Raw genomic sequence first — 19950 nt, forward strand, 5'->3', positions numbered from 1 at the left:
GCGGCTCCAAGCCTGGTCGGGGTCCGATGGCCCTGCCTGTGTGTGCTGGCTTCACTTCGCTCCCCGGTCGGTACCGGCGGGCCGTCGCCCGTCCCTACGGTTCCGCGTCGATTCACCACTCCCGCAGATGGCCACCACCGTCTGCCAACCTTGCTGTCAATGTCTAGGCCACAAACCCAGACACCCGAGTGTTCACTCCTCTCACTTCAACCTCCTCCACTCAACTCCAACTTCTAACTGACACTTTTCCCGCCTCCAGGCCTGTGAACTCCTCGGTGGGTGGAGCCAACCGCTTAGCTCCGCCCCACCTGGTGTGGACATCAGACCCTGGAGGGAGGCAACAAGGGTTTTGTGTTTGGCTGGTGTCCCTGTCTAATGGGGGGTGGGGTGTTCGTGTGTTATCTGTGACGACCTGGCTAGGCCAGGGCGCCACATGGGGAATCATCGCGCTCATGAGAAAGTGGGGAACAAACCGTGGGGTCCACTTTTTGGCGTCACCCCTCAAACCCTGTCAAAGTGACACTCGTCAGAATTGTAAAAAATGGCCGAGTCATGAAGTACAAAACTGGCTCCATCCTTAAGGGGTTAAACTGAATGTAAATGAGCCGGTCAGGAAGAGCGGGAAACTGGTCCTGAACTGGTTAAAGTTAAAAAATAGTTGAGAAATGAAGGGGTTAATGATAATGATGACCCCAAAATAACAGAGACCCTGCACCTACCTCCACCTGCAGAGCCGCACACTAGATATATAATACCCTGCACCTACCTCCACCTGCAGAGCCGCACACTAGATATATTATACCCTGCACCTACCTCCACCTGCTGACCCGCACACTAGATATATAATACCCTGCACCTACCTCCACCTGCAGAGCCGCACACTAGATATATAATAACCTGCACCTACCTCCACCTGCAGAGCCGCACACTAGATATATAATACCCTGCACCTACCTCCACCTGCAGAGCCGCACACTAGATATATAATACCCTGCACCTACCTCCACCTGCAGAGCCGCACACTAGATATATAATACCCTGCACCTACCTCCACCTGCAGAGCCGCACACTAGATATATAATACCCTGCACCTACCTCCACCTGCAGAGCCGCACACTAGATATATAATAACCTGCACCTACCTCCACCTGCAGAGCCGCACACTAGATATATAATACCCTGCACCTACCTCCACCTGCAGAGCCGCACACTAGATATATAATACCCTGCACCTACCTCCACCTGCAGAGCCGCACACTAGATATATAATACCCTGCACCTACCTCCACCTGCAGAGCCGCACACTAGATATATAATACCCTGCACCTACCTCCACCTGCAGAGCCGCACACTAGATATATAATACCCTGCACCTACCTCCACCTGCAGAGCCGCACACTAGATATATAATACCCTGCACCTACCTCCACCTGCAGAGCCGCACACTAGATATATAATACCCTGCACCTACCTCCACCTGCAGAGCCGCACACTAGATATATAATACCCTGCACCTACCTCCACCTGCAGAGCCGCACACTAGATATATAATACCCTGCACCTACCTCCTCCTGCAGAGCCGCACACTAGATATATAATACCCTGCACCTACCTCCACCTGCAGAGCCGCACACTAGATATATAATACCCTGCACCTACCTCCACCTGCAGAGCCGCACACTAGATATATAATACCCTGCACCTACCTCCACCTGCAGAGCCGCACACTAGATATATAATACCCTGCACCTACCTCCACCTGCAGAGCCGCACACTAGATATATAATACCCTGCACCTACCTCCTCCTGCAGAGCCGCACACTAGATATATAATACCCTGCACCTACCTCCACCTGCAGAGCCGCACACTAGATATATAATAACCTGCACCTACCTCCACCTGCAGAGCCGCACACTAGATATATAATACCCTGCACCTACCTCCACCTGCAGAGCCGCACACTAGATATATAATACCCTGCACCTACCTCCACCTGCAGAGCCGCACACTAGATATATAATAACCTGCACCTACCTCCACCTGCAGAGCCGCACACTAGATATATAATACCCTGCCCCTACCTCCACCTGCAGAGCCGCACACTAGATATATAATACCCTGCACCTACCTCCACCTGCAGAGCCGCACACTAGATATATAATACCCTGCACCTACCTCCACCTGCAGAGCCGCACACTAGATATATAATACCCTGCACCTACCTCCACCTGCAGAGCCGCACACTAGATATATAATACGCTGCACACACCTCCACCTGCAGAGCCGCACACTAGATATATAATACCCTGCACCTACCTCCTCCTGCAGAGCCGCACACTAGATATATAATACCCTGCACCTACCTCCACCTGCAGAGCCGCACACTAGATATATAATACCCTGCACCTACCTCCACCTGCAGAGCCGCACACTAGATATATAATACGCTGCACACACCTCCACCTGCAGAGCCGCACACTAGATATATGGCTGCTCTGTGCTTACAGGACCTGTGATGATGTCACATGGAGGGGAGGAGTCAGGGGTCACATGATCAGCTCCTCAGTGTAGTCCTATATTGGCGTGCACACACTGGATGCGATGAGGCGCAGTGTCAGTGGACAGTTATAGTAAGCCACTGTTGTGTATGTATGTGACCCTTGTTGCGTATGTATGTGATCCCTGTTGTGTATGTATGTGACCACTGTGGCGTATGTATGTGACCCCTTCAAACTCATTTCAAACTTTGCTAAATTGAATTCTTTATTGATAAGTTCAGGTGAGGAGAAGATTTGTTGAGCGACTTTAGAAGAAAAACGTTTGGACCTGATCGGTCTCGATCACAAGTTGCTGAAAATGTGTGTATGATGTATATGGAGCAGAGCCGCATGTGTACGATGTGTACGGAACAGTGCTATGTGTCAACGTAGCAAAGCCCTGTGTGCACAACATGTATGTAGCTGATACCCTCTTTTACCACTTTACTAATCCCCAAAACACCCGTGCAGGTTCAACATAATCCACACAAGGTCCCACGAAGCTTCAAGCTCTGCTTCATGTAGTCACAGCACGCGATCATGGTACATGACTGTCCGCTATGAGGTTCAGGCAGAGACTGAGCTGCGATCAGTGGTGAAGTCACTCAGGTTAGCCACGGCCACAGCTGGAGGTTCCCACGGTCCTCCACTTGTGACTGCAGGTAACTTGACCTCAGATGACTTTAGTGACCTCACCTGAGTTCATTCATCGCTCATCACACGACTCACTCAGTCTGTGCCAGACCATCACAGTGTACGTAGCAAATACTGTGGATATAAGTGCAGAATAGGGTCTTCCCAGGTAAGGTAACAGATAAGCCAAGGTAATTTCATTCACCTATTACGGTTGTGCCAACTCCTAAACACACATAAACATTGGTGACAGCCGCAGCCCTGGAAAGCGAATTCAGTGCAGCGTCCCACGCTGGACCAGGTCCGGGCCTTCTTTCCATAATGGATGCAATCTCCCTCAGCTTTTCACTCACAACAGTCTTCGGGACACTCTGCTTTTTGGGCAGCTTTCCTCTCGCTCAGACTTTCGTGGCTCTCTCCTCCAGCAGCTTTCCTCTCAGAATTTTGTTTCCTCTTTTGCCGAGAAAGTCCCGCTGCCGGGATCCACCTTTGGAGCTGCGGATTTTCCTTCTTGCCACACCCCACCTTGGGTTGACCGACAGTCATTAATGCTCCCGGGGGTGGGCCACACTTTTGCGCCATTGTGCTGTGACTCTGCCCACGCTGGGCCCGCCGCTCTTCCAAAGCGACCAGCGCCATTTTAGTTCTTCTCATGCACACATCACCAAGGGTTTTCTTTCTCTATTTCTTCACTCTCACCGAGCGGGTCACGTTAAAGCAAGGAAGTTGATACTGCCGACTACACCAAGATGTGAGACGCACAGGGCAGGCCGTAGTAGTCGTGCTTGCAGGGGTCAGCCAGCCACAGCACAGCCGCTCGCTAACCCCATGCCTCCCCACTGCCACATCACGTACAGGATCACTCCCAACTTCTCCGCTCCACACCTTAGTCATTTTCAAAGGACATAAACAAGACGCCATATCATTTGAATTAATCAACTTGTCTTTACTTCCTTTCTCCGTTTCAATTACAATTCCACTTCTTTCCTTCACAACATTTGTTAACGTCTGGGCTACACGGTCACCGTATTCAGACCCATGGGGGTTCCCTCCAGACTCCATCTCGTAAATGAATTTAGTGGCCGACCGTCTTCCTTGCACCTGGGTTCTGTAAGATGCCGCTAGGCCCCTCAGTTCCCCGTTTGATGTCACTTTGGCGTTGACCGGATCATATAGCCTCTTAAGCCTTCCGATCCCTCCCACAGGAATGCTTGCGCTAGGAATAGCTCATAGCGTTTTTAACTCCTTGGTCACTGCTTAGGTCAATAACAAGCGTGTCCTTCTGCTTGAGGGCACCACTGACTTCGGTCTCACTAGGGACTTCGTAGGGAAATACGCTTCCAGGAAGACGGCCACCACCCCAATCACCGGACTATACCCCAAGCACAGGGGACGTAACTAAACCGTTCTCCAACTTGTCGGCCTCCCACGTATCTGTAATCCAGGGATGACTCTTAAGCGAGCTTTACACAGAGCGACATCACTAGCGATGTCGCTGATGAAAGCACCCGCCCCCGTCGGTTGTGCATCATGGGCAAATCGCTGCAAGTGGCGCACAACATCGCTTACACCCGTCACACATACTTACCTGCTTAGCGACGTCGCTGTGGCCAGCAAACCGCCTGCTTTCTAAGGGGGCGGATCGTTCGGCGTCACAGCGGCCGCCCAATAGAAGCAGAGGGGCGGAGATGAGCGGATCGAACATCCTGCCCACCTCCTTCCTTCCTTATTGCGGGCGGCCACAGGTATGGTGTTGTTCCTTGTTCCTGCGGTGTCTCACATAGCGATGTGTGCTGCCTCAGGAACGACGAACAACCTGCGTCCTGCAACAGCAATGATAATCAGGATAGGAACGATTTGTCAACGATCAATGATTTGGTAAGTAATTTTGATCGTTAACGGTCATTTCTGCGTTTCACACGCAACGACGTCGCTAACGAGGCCGGATGTGCGTCATGAATTCCATGATCCCAACGACATCTCGTTAGCGATGTCGCTGTGTGTAAAGCCCGCTTTTGAGTCAGAAATCAGTCTCAATGTTGGCCTTATCTTTTCTACTTCTTCTTTGGGACTCACCTACCCTTTTCCCTCTAACCGCCCTATTTATAGTATCCTGTTCTCTTCCTCTATTAACCCTCTATCCGCCAACCCAGGTGCCAAGCATACTGTATGATCCTTGGGCCAGACTGCCACCTGGTGGCGACCCACACACAGTACTATGCATTGAAATACAATATACTAAACCCCTCAGTGTGTCGCAGTTGTGCAGGGGTGACCTATTCCCGACTCCCTACTGGTGAATGAATTCAGGTGAGGTCGCTGACGTCACCTGAGGTCAAGTTACCTGCGATCACAAGTGGAGGACCGTGGAAACCTCCAGCTGTGGCCATAGCTAACCTGAGTGACGTCACCACTGATCGCTGCTTAGTGTCTGCCTGAACCTCATAGCGGGCAGTCATGATCACGCACTGTAACTTTACATGTAGCAGAGCTTGAATCGTTGTGGGACCTCGTGTGGATCATCTTGGAGATGCATGGGTGTTTTGGGGATTAATAAAGTGGTAAAAGAGGGTATCTTCTACATACACGTGCACCCACAGCTTCACTAAATACACGTCATGCACAAACGGCTCCGTTACATACACTGCTCTGCGACGTAGACATCGTACACACATAGCACTGCTCCATACACATCGTACACATGTGGCTCTGCTCCATATACGTCATACACACATTTTCAGTGACTTGTGATCAAGACCGATCAGGTCCAAACGTCTTTATTTGAAAGTCGCCCAACAAATCTTCTCACCTGATCTTATCAATAAAGAATTTAATTAGGCAAAGATTGAAATAACAGTGTGAAGGGGTCACATACATACGAAACAGGGGTCACATATATACGCAACAGTGGCTTACTATAACTGTCCACTGACACCGCGCCTCAGACATCCAGTGTGTGCACGCCAATATAGGACTACACTGAGGAGCTGATCATGTGACCCCTGACTCCTCCCCTCCATGTGACATCATCACAGGTCCTGTAAGCACAGAGCAGCCATATATCTAGTGTGCGGCTCTGCAGGTGGAGGTTTGTGGAGATTCCCCGTTACTGGGCTCAGGCTCCATACACATTAGATGCTGGGGGAGAACAATCGCTCTATAGAAGAGAATTCTCCTGATTGCCCCGTGAAGGATGGATATGGACAGGGACAAGATGGCGGAGAGGATATTACACCTCACCCTAGAGATCCTCTTCCGGCTTACTGGAGAGGTGAGAGATTCTGATGACGTTGTGTCGCCCGGGCACCAGGGGGTACTCAGATCCGGGCCACAGAGTCACTTCTGTGGGTATCACGGTGGCGTGACCCGGTCTGTGATCCCAGGCTCCACAGTAAAAGGGGATTTGGTAAGGGAGATTGTCCGTGACGCCAGCCACGGTTGTGGTGAGGTTGGAACACCACCGCTGCTCTGGACGGGGATCCCGGGGGCGATGGTATGGAGCAGCTAGATGTTATTTCTCCCCTCCGTGGGTAGGGGGTTGGCTGTCCCGGGGCCCGGTGATGGGGTAAGCAGGGAGCAGGGCGCAGTGCTGCGGTGCCCGAGGGCACGGGCGTACTCACAAGTATGTCACACAGAGTCACTGGTAAACTAGGAATTGCCGGTGTCCGCAGCCTTCGGTACGGGGGTGTTAGTGTCCCACACACGGTGCAGCAGCTCCTGTTCTTTCCCTGCAGCCAGGTGCCTTTCTCTCCACTCTCTTCCTCTTTCTCCTCAGCCGGGAACGGGGAATACACTCCCCTGCAGTGATCCGGGTCACCCAGGTACCGGGGGGCCACTACCCTGCCCGGCTACCTCTGGCCCCTTCCTCACTCACAGCCTGTCCCAGCCCTCTCGGAGCACACTTCACCATCAGCCTGGGAGCTACAACTCCAGACTCCTCTTCTGTGTCTCCAAACACTCTGCTCCAGCCCCTCCCCTCTGCTCTGCTTTTCTCTTACACTGGGGGCTGTGGTTTGTCCTGCTGCACCGGTGTGAGATCAGATTACCAAGGAGGATTAACTCTTTCTGTGACAACCTGGCTTTGCCAGGGCGTCACACACCCCCCTGGTAAAACACGGCCCGTCCTCGGGCCGTCTAGGCACCAACATTTATTAAAACTGGAAAAAGGAAAAATAAACACATTACAATCATATATCTTCCCACATCGGGAGGTACGTTTTCTTAACTCTAAACTGTTCTGCCGCCCCCACCTGCTGTGCAGATGGCCTCCTCCTGAACTTGAGGGCGCTCAACAGGGGTGACAGTCCATAAAACAGTCAACTTTTTAACTTGTGGGTAGCCGTCCATGCTCCACTACCACTGCCGCTGCCGCCACTCCCAGTACAGGGCACGGGTTCCGTGCTCTGCCTCCTGCTCGGAAGCCAGGCCCACTTGGATGCCCTCGGCGCCGGCTGCAACCGGCCTCGCTAACTGCCGAAGCCTCCATCTCTCACTGGCCTGCTCCTCCTCTCTGCAGGTGCACTCCGGCTGCTCCACAGCCGTGACGGGGTACCAGGGAGCGGCTGGCGCCACATCTGGGGCAGACTTCCAATCGGGTGCCACCTCCGTTGCGGCCGGGCGGACTGCCGGAGCCGACGTCATCACCGTTGCGGCTGGGCGGACTGCCGGAGCCGGGTAAGATGTCATCGGGGTCGCGGCTACTGCTTGTCCAGGAACGGAATTAGGCAAAGTCCTGGCGTCCCTGCCTTTACAGTCCCGGTCACATGAACTGCAGTTCCTTCCTACTGCTCCCCCTTGGTACTCGGGAGCAGTCCTTCTAGCAACTTTTAAAGTTTCTCTTTCGCTTCCGGTCCTCCAGAGCTTCACTTCCGCCCGCGTTCTCAGGGGGCGGAGCCTCTTTTTCGCGCCCACCGCTTGGGGAAGAAGGCGCTGGGCGGGAGATTTTCGCGCCCAAAATGGCAGCAAAGATGGCGACTTTCAAAATTTTTGCAGCGGAGTACCGCTGACAGTCCAGAACAAGGCGCACTTCCTCCAGGTAACTGGATGGGTTCGATCCTGTTCGTGACGCCAAATGTGTCGCCCGGGGACCAGGGGGTACTCAGATCCGGGCCACAGAGTCACTTCTGTGGGTATCACGGTGGCGTGACCCAGTCTGTGATCCCAGGCTCCACAGTAAAAGGGGATTTGGTAAGGGAGATTGTCCGTGACGCCAGCCACGGTTGTGGTGAGGTTGGAACACCACCGCTGCTCTGGACGGGGATCCCGGGAGCGATGGTATGGAGCAGCTAGATGTTATTTCTCCCCTCCGTGGGTAGGGGGTTGGCTGTCCCGGGGCCCGGTGATGGCGTAAGCAGGGAGCAGGGCGCAGTGCTGCGGTGCGGTGCCCGAGGGCACGGGCGTACTCACAAGTATGTCACACAGAGTCACTGGTAAACTAGGAATTGCCGGTGTCCGCAGCCTTCGGTACGGGGGTGTTAGTGTCCCACACACGGTGCAGCAGCTCCTGTTCTTTCCCTGCAGCCAGGTGCCTTTCTCTCCACTCTCTTCCTCTTTCTCCTCACCCGGGAACGGGGAATACACTCCCCTGCAGTGATCCGGGTCACCCAGGTACCGGGGGGCCACTACCCTGCCCGGCTACCTCTGGCCCCTTCCTCACTCACAGCCTGTCCCGGCCCTCTAGGAGCACGCTTCACTATCAGCCTGGGAGCTACAACTCCAGACTCCTCTTCTGTCTCTCCAAACACTCTGCTCCAGCCCCTCCCCTCTGCTCTGCTTTTCTCTTACACTGGGGCTGTGGTTTGTCCTGCTGCACCAGTGTGAGATCAGATTACCAAGGAGGATTAACTCTTTCTGTGACAACCTGGCTTTGCCAGGGCGTCACACAGTCACATTACATCATTCTTATCTATGGGAATAACAGATGGACAGAACTGGAGAGGTGAGGACTTTGGAAATGTCTGGAGTGAGATTTATTACTGTGTCTCTCCATAACCAGGATTACACAGTAGTGAAGAAGACCTCTAGTGAGCGCTGTCAGGCCCCTGTGTCTGAGGGATGGGGAAGACCCCTGAGCCCAATCACGGGGCCTCCACCTCACCCCCCGATACATGAGGACATCAATGACCAGAAGATCCTAGAACTCACCTACAAGATGATTGAGCTGCTGACTGGAGAGGTGACACTGCTGGGAATGCTGGGACATTATACAGTAACGCTATGAAGGGATCGGGGGGTGACGGTATCATTGTATGTGTCAGGTTCCTATAAGGTGTCAGGACGTCACCGTCTATTTCTCCATGGAGGAGTGGGAGTATTTAGAAGGACACAAAGATCTGTACAAGGACGTCATGATGGAGGTTCCCCAGCCCCTCACATCACCAGGTAATAGACAGGACTAAATACACACGGCCTATAATTATCTGTATGTAAGGAATGAATTCAGTCCCTGTATGTGTCTCCTCCAGTTCTATCCAGTAAGAGGACAACACCAGAGAGATGTCCCCGTCCTCTTCTCCCACAGGACTGTAAACAAGAAGATCCCGATGTTCCTCAGGATCATCAGGTAGATGGAGAGAAGGGGCCATGAAATCTCCCTATGATGTGTAGACGGCTGTGAAGGTCTTGTGCTCAGTCTTGTTTTATCCTCCAGTATTATATGTGTTATACTTGTGTAATGAGAGCGGTGGAGATGGCAGGATTAGAGCTGATCATAGATGGGACTTCTCCTTCTGTGACTTTAACAATATTTGTTTCAGGGGGAAGATCTGCCCCATATTAATACTACAGAGACATATGTGAGGGGTGATGAGCGGAGTAAAGAGGAGGTTCCTACAGATAACCGCCCAGGTGAGTAGTGACCACTAAATGCAGAGAAGTCACAGATTCTTCTCAGTCCTCGGCTGTGGCTGATTTATCGGTGGTGTAGTTCGGCCATATCACAATCAAATGGTCCCCATTCTACCTCTAAATCAATGCATTGAATCTGTCCCCATTACTTTGGGCATTGGAGGTCCTTCTGTTGGAGTTAGGGGTCGTGTTCTCACAGCTGCCCAGATCTGTAAACTAGAAATCTAAACGACAGTGTATGTAGAATGTGCGGACAAGTTAGAAAATCACTTGTAGAATGATATTATGATGGCCTGTAGGAGATATCGGAGGGTGATGATGCGGTTTCCTTCCTAGAATCCTGCCATCATATAAGATGAATCTACCTTCTCTGTATTTTGTGCGCTGAATGTGATAATTTGGCCCCTACAACACCAGGTTCAGTCTTTTTGATCAAACTTTGCTTTTATGATGGAGAACATTAAATGTCCAGTGAGATCCAAGGGAGAAATTCTCTACAATAGTTTGCCTTTGTTTTGACTTTTCAGTTTTCTTTAAAACCGTCTAACTTCAACAAAACTGCAATAAACTGCAAAAAAAGACCATTCCCCGTCTGCCGTGATCTATCCCTCAGCTGTGCGTGGTTGATGGCTCTAATCTACAGATAAGAGCCACCGAGCCACATCCTCTAATCACCCAGAGATGTGTCACCGCTCGTTACTAATTATTTTACTGATGAAGACGGATGAGTCTGATTATTTCAGTAGATTTGTTATTGTCTATACTCACACTTATTCACTACAGTTGTTAGCGCCCAAAATACTCTGATTTAACCTCTTACTGCACCCAGTTTTTCCGTTCCTAACGAGGTGATAACTTTGGAAGCTTCTTCTGATTCCAATGATTCTGAGATATTTTTTCTGTGACACATTGTACTTTATGTTTCTGGCAATTTTAGGTTGTAATTTTCAAACTTTAAAGTTTTATGCTCTTAAAATAGAAACCACACAAAATAGTTAAATAACATTTACCTTATTCCTACTTTAGGACGGCAGCATTTTCAAACATTCCCTTTAATTTTTCTAACATCCTTTTATTTTTTTGTAGATGCTAGGAGGCTTAAAAGTTTAGAAACAAGTGTTTATATGTTCAATTAAATCAACAAAACTTATTTTCCAGGTTGTTCCTCATGACCAGGGCCGTATTTACCATTAGGCACCTGTGGTCCCGTGCCTAGGGCGGCAGGATGCAGGAGGCGGCACCTTCTAGCAGTAAAAAAAAAAAAAATTTTTTTTTTTTTTTTACACATTCATTAAATCTGCTGTATTTGGGGAGGGGGGAGAGGCGCACCTTTATTTATTTGTATCCGCGTCAATTAAGACGCGAATGCAGACAAACAGCGGTGGCCGGGCACAGAGAGCTGATTGACCCCGGAACTGCCGGCGCCTGCACTTCCGGGGTCACAGGAGCGCCAATCAGCTCCTTCCTCTGTGCTGCGTCCAATGCTGTGTGGATTTCACATGCAGAGCTCACAGCAGGATGCCGCAGAGGACGCCGCGATGGAAGCCGGTGTCAGAAGAGGATACTCACGTGAGCCAGGAAGATGACGGCGGGCCCTGGAGCAGGTAAGTGCTCGCAGAGCTGAAGATTCATAAGGAGCGTGGGGGTGTCTCTAATGCAGACTGGAGATCTGCGTATGGGGTGGGAGGAGAGAGGCTGATACTGGGGGAGACTTGGGGGAAGAGAAGCTGATACTGGGGGAGGCTGGGAGGAGAGAGTATGATGCTAGGGGAGGCTGGGAGGCGGGAGGCTGATGTTGCGGAAGGCTGGGATGGGGGGAGGCTGACGCTGGGGGAGGCTGGGAGGAGGGAAGCTGATGCTGAGGGAGGCTGATGCTGGGGGAGGCTGGGAAGAGAGAGGCTGATGCTGGGGGAGGCTGGGAGGAGAGAGGCTGATGCTGGGGGAGGCTGGGAGGAGAGAGGCTGATGCTGGGGGAGGCTGGGAGGAGAGAGGCTGATGCTGGGGGAGGCTGGGAGGAGGGAGGCTGATGCTGAGGGAGGCTGATGCTGAGGGAGGCTGATGCTGGGGGAGGCTGGGAGGAGAGAGGCTGATGCTGGGAGAGTTTGGGAGGAGAGAGGCTGATGCTGGGGGAGGCTGGGAGGAGAGAGGCTGGTGCTAGGGGAGGCTGATGCTGGGGAAGGCTGGGAGGAGCGAGGCTGATGGGAGGCTGGGAGGAGGGAGGCTGATGCTGAGGGAGGCTGGGAGGGGGGAGGCTGGGAGGAGGGAGGCTGATGGGAGGCTGGGAGGAGGGAGGCTGATGCTGAGGGAGGCTGGGAGGGGGGAGGCTGGGAGGAGAGAGGCTGATGCTGGGGGAGGCTGGGAGGAGGGAGGCTGATGCTGGGAGAGGCTGATGCTGCGGGAGGCTCGGAGAAGAGAGGCTGATGCTGAGGGAGGCTGATGCTGGGAGAGGCTGATGCTGCGGGAGGCTCGGAGGAGAGAGGCTGATGCTGAGGGAGGCTGATGCTGGGGGAGGCTGGGAGGAGAGAGGCTGATACTGGGGGAGGCTAGGAGGGGGGAGGCTGATGCTGGGGGAGGCTGGGAGGAGGGAGGCTGATGCTGAGGGAGGCTGATGCTGGGGGAGGCTGGGAGGAGAGAGGCTGATGCTGCGGGAGGCTCGGAGGAGAGAGGCTGATGCTGAGGGAGGCTGATGCTGGGGGAGGCTGGGAGGAGAGAGGCTGATGCTGGGGGAGGCTAGGAGGGGGGAGGCTTTTGCTGGGGGAGGCTGGGAAGGGGGAGGCTGATGCTGGGGGAGTCTGGGAGGAGGGAGGCTGATGCTGAGGGAGGCTGATGCTGGGGGAGGCTGGGAGGAGAGAGGCTGATGCTGGGGGAGGCTGGGAGGGGGAGGCTGATGCTGGGGGAGGCTGGGAGGGGGAGGCTGATGCTGGGGGAGGCTGGGAGGGGGAGGCTGATGCTGGGGGAGGCTGGGAGGAGAGAGGCTGATGCTGGGGGAGGCTGGGAGAAGAGAGGCTGATGCTGGGGGAGGCTGATGCTGGGGGAGGCTGGGAGGAGAGAGGCTGATGCTGGGGGAGGCTGATACTGGGAGAGGCTGTGAGGGGGGAGGCTGGGAGGGGGGAGGCTGATGTTGGGGGAGGCTGGGAGGGTGGAGGCTGATGCTGGGGGGGCTGATGCTGGGGGAGGCTGGGAGGAGTGAGGCTGATGCTGGGGGAGGCTGGGAGAAGAGAGGCTGATGCTGGGGGCAGAGAGGCTGATGCTGGGGGCAGAGAGGCTGATGCTGGGGGAGAGAGGCTGATGCTGGGGGAAGCTGGGGGAGAGAGGCTGATGCTGGGGGAATCTGGGGGAGAGAGGCTGTTGCTGGGGGAAGCTGGGGGAGAGAGGCTGATGCTGGGGGAAGCTGGGGGAGAGAGGCTGAAGCTGGGGGAGGCTGGGGGGAGAGAGGCTGAAGCTGGGGGACGCTGGGGGGAGAGAGGTTGATGCTGGGGGGGCTGGGGGAGAGAGGCTGATGCTGGGGGAGGCTGATACTGGGAGAGGCTGTGAGGGGGGAGGCTGGGAGGGGGGAGGCTGATGCTGGGGGAGGCTGGGAGGGTGGAGGCTGATGCTGGGGGGGCTGATGCTGGGGGAGGCTGGGAGGAGTGAGGCTGATGCTGGGGGAGGCTGGGAGAAGAGAGGCTGATGCTGAGGGCAGAGAGGCTGATGCTGGGGGAAGCTGGGGGAGAGAGGCTGATGCTGGGGGAAGCTGGTGGAGAGAGGCTGATGCTGGGGGAAGCTGGGGGAGAGAGGCTGAAGCTGGGGGAGGCTGGGGGGAGAGAGGCTGAAGCTGGGGGACACTGGGGGGAGAGAGGTTGATGCTGGGGGGGCTGGGGGGAGAGAGGCTGATACTGGGAGAGGCTGTGAGGGGGGAGGCTGGGAGAAGAGAGGCTGATGCTGGGGGCAGAGAGGCTGATGCTGGGGGAAGCTGGGGGAGAGAGGCTGATGCTGGGGGAGAGAGGCTGATGCTGGGGGAAGCTGGGGGAGAGAGGCTGATGCTGGGGGAAGCTGGGGGAGAGAGGCTGAAGCTGGGGGAGGCTGGGGGGAGAGAGGCTGAAGCTGGGGGGGCTGGGGGGAGAGAGGCTGATGCTGGGGGAAAGGCTGCTGGTGAAGGCGGGGGAGAGCGGCTGCTGCTGGGGGAATGGGAGAGAGGGGCCAATCCTAGAGACAGAGGACAAGGGTTGAGGGATAGTGCAATGACAAAATCGTTGGCGGGGGAGTGTAAGGACTCAGAATGAGAGGGGGGCAGCATTGGGAGCTTATTATGGAGAAGGGGCAGCATGTGTGGGCTCAGTATGGAGTGGAGCAATGTAGGGGAGTCAATATCAAGAGTGTGTGTGTGTGTGTGTGTGTGTGTGTGTGTGGGAGGGGTGTCTCAGCATAAGCGTTAGTGTGGTGGTCTTAGTATGATGAATGGGGCAGCATGGAGGTGTCATTATGGAAAAGAGGAAGGCAGCATTAGGAGCTCATGGAGAGGGGCAGCATACATGGGACATTGTGAGGAGGGAACAGCATGCATGGGAAACTGTGAGGAGGGAGCAGCATGCATGGGACATTGTGAGGAGGGGGCAGCATGCATGGGACATTTTGAGGACGGGGAAGCATGCATGGGACATTGTGAGGAGGAGGAAGCATGCATGGGACATTGAGGAGGGGGCAGCATGCATGGGACATTGGGAGGAGGGGCAACATGCATGGGACATTGTGAGGGGGGACAGCATGCATGGGACATTGTGAGGAGGGAGCAGCATGCATAGGACAGTGTGAGGAGGGGTCAGCATGCATGGGACCTTGTGAGGAGGGGGCAGCATGTATAGGACATTGTGAGGAGGGGGCAGCATGCATGGGACACTGTGAGGAGGGGGCAGCATGCATGGGATATTGGGAGGAGGGGGCAGAATGCATGGGACATTGTGAGGAGGGGACAGAATGCATGGGACATTGTGAGGAGGGGGCAGCATGCATGGGACACTGTGAGGAGGGGGAAGCATGCATGGGACATTGTGAGAAGGGGGAAGCATGCATGGGACATTGTGAAGAGGGGGCAGCATGCATGGGACACTGTGAGGAGGGGGCAGCATGCATGGGACATTGGGAGGAGGGGGCAGAATGCATGGGACATTGTGAGAAGGGGCAGCATGCATGGGACACTGAGGAGGGGGCAGCATGCATGGGACATTGTGAGGAGGGGGCAGCATGCATGGGACACTGTGAGGAGGGGGCAGCATACATGGGACATTGTGAGGAGGGGGCAGCATGCATGGGACACTGTGAGGAGGGGGCAGCATGCATGGGACATTGGGAGGAGGGGGCAGCATGCATGGGACATTGTGAGGAGGGGGCAACATGATGTGAGGTCAATGTGCAGATCATATTTCATAATTGAGGAAGGTGTGGTGGGTATAATTTATAAGGGAGGGCAGTGTGTAGTTTATTAGGGGCAGTGTCACAGTCACAGTATATAAGTGGGGACGGTGTGGTGGGAATATTTTATACCCATGCTATGTTTTGATGTGCCCGTGGTGATCCCCATTGGGGGGGGGGAATAGTGCCCTTCGTTTCTCATTGATACTTTTTCAAGTGTTTTACAGAGTAGATCTGCCTTAAACAGATGTCGTGTGCGAAAACTCAGTGTTACGTTGTCACTAAGGGGCGCGACCACTTAAAGTGCCTAGGGCAGCATGAAGGCAAAATACAGCCCTGCTCATGACAGAACCATAGGAGGTTGCTCCTCATATCCTCTATAGGGACAGGAAACACACGAGAGGTTAAAAGCCTCTCCCACTCTCACCCTCTCAGTGTTTTCCTGTCCCGATACAGGACAGACGCAGGAGGTAGTGCAGCAGCATGAGGCACCTACCTGAAGACGGACTCTAGAGGATCAGGGGGTTCACCTTTCTCCTTCCTCCTGTTAAGTGGTCGGAGGCCTACACCTCTTCCAGGGAGGTCCCTAAGCCTGCCCCAGTAGAGCGGGACAATGCTCTTGGCGCTAGCCGCTTCTCTCTGAGGGCTATTGGCGTCATGCCATGATAGCTGTAACTACGCTTCCGGTCATGCACAGTGCGTGCCTTCCACTCCAGAACGCACTTTGGGTGCTGTCATGATGGACTCAAGGAAATACAATTACCATTAGGTGTAATACTTGTTTTTTGGATAACAATTCACTTTTAAAATTACCTTCGGGGGCCTAGATTTTAAAAGAAATTGCTCTCTTCATAATATCAAATACCACATTCAGGAATTAACACAAAGTGGAATGCAAAAAAAATTTTGATTTTTCAATATAATTTTGATTTAACCACAATTTTTGCATTTTCACAAAGAGTAACAGGAAACAATTGGAACTTATAGATTATTTTCCAATTTCTCCTGAATCTGACAATAGCTGATATTCGGTTGTACAGTAATGTCTGGGCACATGGCCAAGATCACAAAGGAAAGAGTCTATTTAGTTTTTGGAACCCAGATTTTGCAGTCAAAAACTAGTTTACAGGTAGAAAGTTACGAGGGTAGTGCTTGTGGTCACCTGGCAGCTTAAGACATGGCAACCATGAAAAAACGTAGGACTATCTATTCTGCTTTCCAGATCCCAGGGACTGCTTTGAACATCACCCTTTAACCCCTATACATGGATCTGGACTTACACAGGGACCCGTAGTCTGGGGCCACAGAGTTAGCTGCTGCTCGGGTGCGAGATAGCAAGAAGAATAGTTAGGTAGCCGGGTCAGAACCAGGAGGCAGAGAAAATAGAAAATCAGAAGATGTAAGAGTAGTCAGAAAACAGGTCAAGAAGAGAACAGGAAACAGAGGATGTGAGCACAGAGGCCTGAACCAGAGGAGAACAAGGCTGTATCTGGCAGCTTCCAGCAATATACTTCCAGCTCTAGTAGGGTGTGGTGCTTTCCAATTGGCTGAAGCAGAGAGCTGATTACCTCAGCTGGACTGCTCACACACCCATACTGCCAGCCTGGATTGTACTATACATACCAGCCATCATAATCATAGTGACTAGACAGAGCCTGCACCGTCTGTAGCTTCAGGTTCTAACATCTCCATCATCAGCTCCACTGGCAGAATGAGTAAGGCCGTGCCTGGTGACAGAAGCTGATGTCACTGGAGCAGATCCCAGAGGAGATGTGACACAACATTTGCATAAGCCATAATGTGACAGAACGGCAGAAAACCAGAGCAGAAGAAAGTGTCGTAAAGTGATTCCGTTTTGGAAATTATAGCCCTCAGTGAATCTCTCCATAGTTGTAGTGACTATTTTGATTGCACAGAAACTTTCCAGGAATTAGCGGACAGTGGATGTTGGAGAGTGAAAATTGCAAATACAGTATATCACAAAAGTGAGTACACCCCTCATATTTTTGTATATAATTTATTATATATTTTCATCGGACAACACTGACGATCTGACACTTTGATGCAATACAAGCTGTACACTGACTACTGTGCATAACAGTGTAATTTTGGTGTGTCTTTTAAATAACTTAACACACAGCCATTAAGGGCAAAACTGCTGGCAACAATAATAAATACACCGTAAGTGAAATGGCCAAATTGTGCTCAAAATGACAATATTTTGTGTGGTCACCATTACTTTCTAGCACTGCCTTAATTCTCTTGTGCATGGAGTTCACTTGAACTTGACAGGAGCCGCTGTATCCTTTTCCATGACGATATCACAGAGCTGGTAGATATTAGAGACCTTCCGCTCCTCCACCTTCCATTTGAACAGAAGTTCAATAGGGTTTATATCTGGAGATATGCTTGACCAGTCCAGCACCGTTACCCTCAGTTTGTTTAGCAATGCAGTGGTCGTTTTGAAGGTGTGTTTCGGGTCGTTATCATGTTGGAATACTGTTTTTCCATTGACAGATAATGGAACTGAGTGGGGGCTTGTTTTTGTGGGAGAGGAAGTTTATATTAGTATCATATTCATCTACATAACATTTTAGGTGGTGTACCATACTCTACTGGTTCATGCCATGAAGTCTTCTATTAGACTGTGAGCTGTTATTGTCTTAGTGAATAATTCTATTTTACTACATAACTTGCTGTTTCTATGGACATTTTAAGTAGAAATGTTTAAAATATTAATTTCAAGCCTATTTTATGAAAAAAATAACAGGTTTTATTCTTAGCAGATGACTGTACCACGAGATCAGAGGGACAACTAACATCTTCAATTTATAAATCAGATGACCTTGAGATCACACAGGATTCAACTAAAGTGAATGCCATTATTCCAGATATCCCATCTTCCTTTCACAGCAAAGATCTAACATCTGATCCTATGAAACGGGTCCTCTCTTCTGAATCATTACAGACTACTAAAATAAATAAAAGTCACATTGGCATTAGAAGACCAACTGCTCTTAAAGGAAAGAAGCCAATGTCACAATCAATAAATGGAAATAGTTTTCCTCTTGAAACATCATTTGTTAAACATCAAAAAATTCACACAGAGGAGAATAGATTTTCTTGTTCCAATTGTAAGAAATATTTTAAACGTAAATCAAACCTTGTAAAACATCAGAGAATTCACACAGGGGAGAAGCCATATTCATGTTCTGAATGTGGGAAATGTTTTAACCAGAAATCACATCTTGTTACACATAAAAGTACTCATACAGGGGAGAAGCGATATTCATGTTCAGAATGTGGGAAATGTTTTACCCAAAAATCAGAACTCGTTATACATCAAAGAACTCATACGGGGGAGAAGCCTTTTTCATGTTCAGAATGTAGGAGATGTTTTAACACCAAATCAGATCTTAGTAGACATCACAGAACTCACACAGGTGAGAAGCCTTTTTTATGTACAGAATGCGGGAAAAGTTTTAGCCAGAAATTAAGTCTTGTTCACCATGAGTTAATTCATACTGGGGAGAAGTCATATTCATGTTCAGAATGTGGAAAATGTTTTAACCGGAAATCAAATCTTGTTACACATTATAGCACTCATACAGGGGAGAAGTCATTTTCATGTTCAGAATGTGGAAAATATTTTAACACCAAATCAAATCTTATTAGACATCAGAGAACTCACACAGGGGAGAAGCCATTTTCATGTGTAGAATGTGGGAAATGTTTTGCAAATAGATCAACTCTTCTTAATCACCAGAGCAGTCATAGAGAGTAGAAGTATTTTTCATGTTCAGAATGTGGGAAATTTTTCCCCAGAAATTGCATCTTATTAGTCACCAAATAACTCACACAGGGGAGAAGCCTTTTTCATGTTTAGAATGTTTTAAACACAAGTGGAACTTTCTTAAACATCAAAAATGCCACACAGGGAGAAGCCATTATAATACCTAGAATGTGAAAAATGAATAACAAAAAAATATTTTGTTGACCATCAATAATAACTCACATGGGGACAAAATAAATATTTGACAGATTGTACAAAATTCACATAACAGACAGTCGTATAATTAAATGAGGAAGGGAAATTACTTTGGAACTTACCATATTTTTTGGACTATAAGATGCACTTCTAACAAAAAAATAATCTTTCTTATAAGTGAGTGCATCATATAGTCTGGAGGCAGCTTCCTGTTATGGAGAATGCTGAGATGGTGTCTTTCCCAATCACAGAGAGAACTGCTCTCTCCTCTTGCCTCCTTGTGCCCCACACTGATCGATGTGATCGGTGCAGAGCAGGAGAGGAAGCTGTTGGCTCCTGCACAGAGGCTGCCCGTCCTGAGTGAGCAGCTGAAGAACATTCCACCCCACGTGCTCCAGGACTTTTCAGGTCATAGGATCAATCACATACCCTGTAAGGGACTATAAAATGGGGTGATGTGTATACAGTGTGTGTATATAAATGTATATACAGTGAAGATCACAATTTCCTAAATGTTGCGATCACTGTGTAGTACTACGTGAATATTTGCTAACATG

General features: G+C 51.1%; 1 protein-coding gene across 1 annotated transcript in view; it reads left to right on the top strand.

The window, feature by feature from the left end:
* The window catches only part of LOC142313109 (uncharacterized), a 103245-nt gene extending 83707 nt beyond the window's left edge, over nucleotides 1-19538 (top strand). Inside the window, exons 5-7 of the mRNA XM_075352093.1 lie at nucleotides 9647-9733; nucleotides 9927-10017; nucleotides 18192-19538. Coding sequence (XP_075208208.1) covers nucleotides 9647-9733; nucleotides 9927-10017; nucleotides 18192-19189 — 1176 coding nt within the window. The 3' untranslated portion in view covers nucleotides 19190-19538. The remainder of the gene's footprint in view (nucleotides 1-9646; nucleotides 9734-9926; nucleotides 10018-18191) is intronic.
* Nucleotides 19539-19950: the final 412 nt, after the last annotated feature.

Source organism: Anomaloglossus baeobatrachus, chromosome 5 (assembly GCF_048569485.1).
Source record: "Anomaloglossus baeobatrachus isolate aAnoBae1 chromosome 5, aAnoBae1.hap1, whole genome shotgun sequence".
In the NCBI taxonomy this organism is placed as follows: domain Eukaryota; kingdom Metazoa; phylum Chordata; class Amphibia; order Anura; family Aromobatidae; genus Anomaloglossus; species Anomaloglossus baeobatrachus.